This window comes from Agelaius tricolor, unplaced genomic scaffold (genome assembly GCF_023055355.1).
Source record: "Agelaius tricolor isolate 1412-34295 unplaced genomic scaffold, bAgeTri1.0.p SCAF_3, whole genome shotgun sequence".
Classification (NCBI taxonomy): domain Eukaryota; kingdom Metazoa; phylum Chordata; class Aves; order Passeriformes; family Icteridae; genus Agelaius; species Agelaius tricolor.
Window position 1 is genome coordinate 44,515,023 of NW_027269263.1, and position 5,000 is coordinate 44,520,022.

The 5,000-nt window shown below is 35.7% G+C and overlaps 1 protein-coding gene across 10 annotated transcripts in view; it reads left to right on the top strand.

The window, feature by feature from the left end:
• The window catches only part of FOXP2 (forkhead box P2), a 406,074-nt gene that overhangs the window by 338,742 nt on the left and 62,332 nt on the right, over positions 1 to 5,000 (top strand). For all 10 annotated transcript variants that reach the window (XM_071423678.1, XM_071423677.1, XM_071423679.1 and 7 more), the window contains one exon: positions 4,467 to 4,604. In XM_071423678.1, the coding sequence (XP_071279779.1) occupies positions 4,467 to 4,604 (138 nt within the window). The remainder of the gene's footprint in view (positions 1 to 4,466; positions 4,605 to 5,000) is intronic.

Below are 5,000 nucleotides of genomic sequence, written 5' to 3' on the forward strand. Positions count from 1 at the left end.
TTTTCAGAAGCATGTAACCTTATCTAAACTGCATAAAACTGGTCAGTATATATTGTCAGTGTGGAGGCATAATTATGTATTCTTGTTCTCTAGTTATGAACAGCTTACAAATACCACCCAGTTTATTCTCAGCTCTTTTTAATATCATAGAACCAGGAAGATTCAAAAGGTTATTGTTATGGTAGACACTCTACATGTATACCAAAGTGGGAAGAGAAGGAATGCAGTAGTTTCATCTTTTAAAATTATTCTTTCCTACTGAAAAGCCGGATTCTGTACTGTGTGTAGTTTCACACCTACATTTATTTTTGAAAGGAGGATCTTACAGAAAGATTCTCCATTAAACGTTTAATTACACATCTTTCAATAAGCCAGAGAGACTTGTCTTATGGAACAGTTCCATTCTCAGATCTGTCACTTAAAATATGATGTGATTTTGGATTAATTGCTTAAAGGTGGTGGCTTGTTTCCTCTGTCTGTAACAAAGAAGTAATTCCTACCTACCTTAAACCAGCTCTGAATATGACTAATATATGTGATTTTGTGACTCTCCTCAAAATCACTAAAAACTAAGGGAAGGATTTGTTGCAGTTTTCATTCTCGGTACCTGACTTTCAAAATAGAAGGAACTAGGAATAAAAATAGTGTGTCTTTGCTGGTTGTACTTGGTGAGATTGGTCAACACTTCTTGAAAATATGTGTACAGTTTTTTAAAGCTTCTGAAAAATGCAAAAGCTTATTGCAGGTGCAGGCTACCTGTCCATTTGGCCATTAAGAATATGATTTTATAGGTAACAAGTATATATAGATTTTTGTGATTCCTGTTATCAATTAGTTCACAGGGACAATCGATGAGTGTTTACCTGGCAAGCCCCTTTACAGCTAAAGCTGAATTTTTGATGTACAACAAAAAAGTGGTGTTAAATGTACAGCCTTAGTCTCCACTATTTCTCTATTAAATTGATCTGGGATAGACCCAGACTTTTTATTCTTCAAAGAAGCTCTGTTTTCATTTTTTCACCCATGTTCATCTATCTAATTTCCAATATCAATGTTTTCATTCCAAGCCATAGCTTTTCTTTAATTTGTATATTCACATGCAGAAATAAAGCAATTTACAGTTGTTCTTGCCTGAAGTGCCATTTAGATGTGTTAAAAATTGTTCTTTAGATATCTGGAATTTTTTTTTAGCAAGATTTGCAAGCTAATCCAAAAAATGGGGGATAGCCTGCAACAAAAACAAGAGAAACTTCAAAATATGATGGACCCTCCATCTGGATCCATCATGGGGCCAACAGATTTATGTGTTCTTCAGAAGCTGTCCCACCCATTGTGTTTTGTAGGACTGCATACCCAGTCATCCTCATGGCAGTTGGGAGTTCAGGGTCTTTGAGGATGCCAAACAACAAATAGGTTGCAGTTATAAATCGTGTTTCACTTTGTCACTTTAATTTTTTATGAGAGGTTTAACCAAGAATTTTGGGGAGTCTGTGGCCTGCTGAAAGGAACAAACCTGTCTCTTCACTGGTTCGCTCTACCTGAACAGATTCTAGATACATTGAGAGATTTCTATGAAAAAGAGTCAGAGATTGCCCCTCTGCTACACTTTTGTAAAATTAGATCAGAAATCTTGGAAAACACAGACATTAAATCAAAGAAATGTACCGAATGCATATAATTGGTCATAAAATAGGAGGTTTCAGATAGTCTTCCAGCCCAGATAGCACACTAGCATTATGCCAATAAGAAATAAAGCACAGTCTGGTGTATCACTGTGAAATGTACCAATTTATATTACCTAATGACAATTAGAGAAATCTATTTGCTTAATGTGTTCTGCTGATGTAAATTTCAAGCAGTTTTCAAAATGCCTTGTCCTTTATCTGTGGGAAAGAATATATGTATCAGGTATGATACACATGTATGTATCAATCAATGAAATTCTTATAAAGGTAATATTATCTACATAAATCTGTATTTTTAATAATGGTCTTGACTGGCAGTTTTTTTCATGCTTCTGTCTATGATCCTGAAAAACAGGTATATTAGTTCTCTGGCTTATACAGATAAACTGTTGAAAATTACAGGAAAAACAAATTTTGTCAGAAAAGCCATTAAAATGTATTGCAAAGCAGGCATGTCTCCATGTATGAGAGCATGTACACAGTTAGGTAAATTCAGAGCAGATACTATAAAAGCTAACACAAATATGCCTGGTGGAGGGGAGTCTATTTCAGACTGAGGAATACAGGACTCTTGTGGTACTGTGAGTCTTGTTAAACTCCTTACAGGCTGGAGTCTTTAGCACAGAGTATGAACAAATCAGTGCTAGTTTCAGAGTTAGATAGATTTTCACTGAGTTTAGATCAAAATATTCATATTATAATAGTAAGCATGTTAGTGTTAGCAAAGTTCTTTCAGGGTTTAAAGGTTAAGGGTAATAGTTTAATTATGAAAGCGTCTGTCTTCCTCTCTGCCTTCTTATATCTGTGTGACCTGTGGTAGTTGAATAGCATCACTCAGATAAAATTGTTACAAGGAGACGAATTCAGATCTCAGGTAAACAGAGGAAATTCTTGATGACTTTCAAGGAAATTGAATAGTGACTCTAGTCAGTGAATTTCATTCTTTGCTCATGCATCCCAAAGTTGTAAAGATCTGTTTGTCTTGCCTTTAGTACTTGCTAAACTCAATGCTAAACATTATTGTATAGGTATGTGGTGTTTCCAGTGCTACAAAACTAGATGTTACAAAGCATAACAACCAAAATTAATCATCTGACATTTAGGTGTCTACTCAGAGTGAGTCTGCACTCCACAGAGAGAGGCAGGCACATCCACAGTGTGGGCTTAGTTCCATGTTAAAATAAATCCCTAAATTAAATCAGATATACTACCCTCAGGATTTCTTTATTCTGTTGATAATGGAAGGAGTACAGGGATAGATGAGCTTAAATTCCTCCCCACAAGTTTCTGATTGGAAATCTGGTTTGTCTTTTCCATTTGTATTTTAGAGCAAAACCTTTAGAATTTTTATTCTTAAAATTCATTTGATGTTTGCCAAAAGATTATCAGACTTTTATTAAAGACTGATATGTTTACTTTCAGACTCTTAATTGGTCAGTGATTTAAGACCATAGTTTATGCTGTGATGAATTGTGTGAAAGTGGTATTCTGTGTAATATTATATGAGGTAATTTCTTCAAAAAGTAAATTTCAGTGAATTTGTGTTTCTTTTTTCCTCTGTTTCATTTATATAAAGTCTTTTGGGATAGATTCAAGTAATAGAAACATTAGAAGAGTTTTTCCTCCTAAAATTGGCTCATTATTGAATTTATTATTAATAATATTATTTTTGCTTATTTACAGAAGACTGGAATGTCCCACAACATCTCACAAAGCAGTATTTATATGCCAGCTGCTATTATATACAGAAAATGTATTTGAATTGTGCTAGACAAGCGTGCGGCTGCTTTTTTTTGGGTGGAAAGCCTGGCTTGCTGGCAGCTGTTTGACTGTGTCCTGGGTAGCTGGAGCAATGGTCTCACATTGTGTGCCTGCCACAGGCTCTTCCATAGGACTTTTCTCTCCCACATACACAATCAAACGTACTGGCTGGGTCTTTCCCACTCACATGTATATTGCTGAGGTGGGTGTGTGGCTGTTTGTGCATTTGCAGACACTTGATCTCACTGTATAACAAGTGGAAAATAAAGCCATGTCCAAAAGAGCACCTACACAAAAATTCATTCTTAGAGTTTAGTGGAAAAACTAATTATCTAATGCCAAGGTTTCCCAGCTTTCACTTTTCAGTTAGGAATGCTGAGAACACGATTCTCTCTGCAGAGACCAGGTGACTCTGGTGGCAGAGGTGGCAGTCCTTGCTGTGTACTCTGATATGTCCATGATGGTTTTATTCCTGTATAAATCAGATCTTCTTAAAAGACTAGCTGAGCAAGAATTTTTTTCTTCTACTGAAGTGATTTATTATGCAAAAAAAAATTTTAGGCTAAGTTTCTTTATTGTGGAAAACATTTACTTCTTAAAGATACTTATTTTTCTGTCTGCCTTAATCATATCCTTTGAAACAGTCTAATAGATTTTTCTATTCGTAACATTATGACACTTGATAAGATGATTGATTATGAAGTGTTGAGAGCCCTGCCATGTGATCATTTATTTTTAAATACACATTTCTACTAGCCCATGCTTAAATTTCTTGCAGGAATATATAAGAGATGCGAAACATAAAGCTTGAGCCTGATCGAAACTGATGCCTCTGGAAATAGAGTGCCACAGTACTGTGGCTTTAAAATAACAGATTCTGACTGGAACTGGAACTTTACAGTGATAAATACTATGTAAAAAATTATGGTCCATCTTTGGTACAAAATAAAAAAGATGTATTGCTGTGGTGCAGGCAAAGTAAAACGTGTTTGACAATGATATCTTTCTTTCCCTGTGCAGGTGCCTGTGTCAGTGGCCATGATGACTCCCCAGGTGATCACCCCTCAGCAAATGCAGCAGATTCTCCAGCAGCAAGTGTTGTCCCCGCAGCAGCTTCAAGCACTTCTCCAGCAGCAGCAAGCAGTTATGTTGCAGCAGGTAATGTGTGTTACCTGCTTTGGACTGTTAGCACAGGGCATTCACACAAATGCCAACCAGATTTTATGGGTCTTATTTTGTAATATTTCATTGCTCTTTACACCAAAAAGAATGAAAATAAACATGAAACTTCTCAGTCTCCAAATTTTTTTTTTTTTTCAATTGCAGAAGTGTGAAATCGCACTTTGAAACATTCAATATTATGTTAAAACCAGCAACAGCAGCAGTGGCAGATGCATTACAAATACCAAACAAATTGATGTTTAAATTTTCAAGCACTTAGGCACATTTTAATTGTAGACCTGCCAAAGGAAGTGCAAATAGAGTTGTAGATAATTGTTGCTTTAAAATTCATAACATTGTAGAGCTCCCTTTAGTAACATAAATGGTATGCAG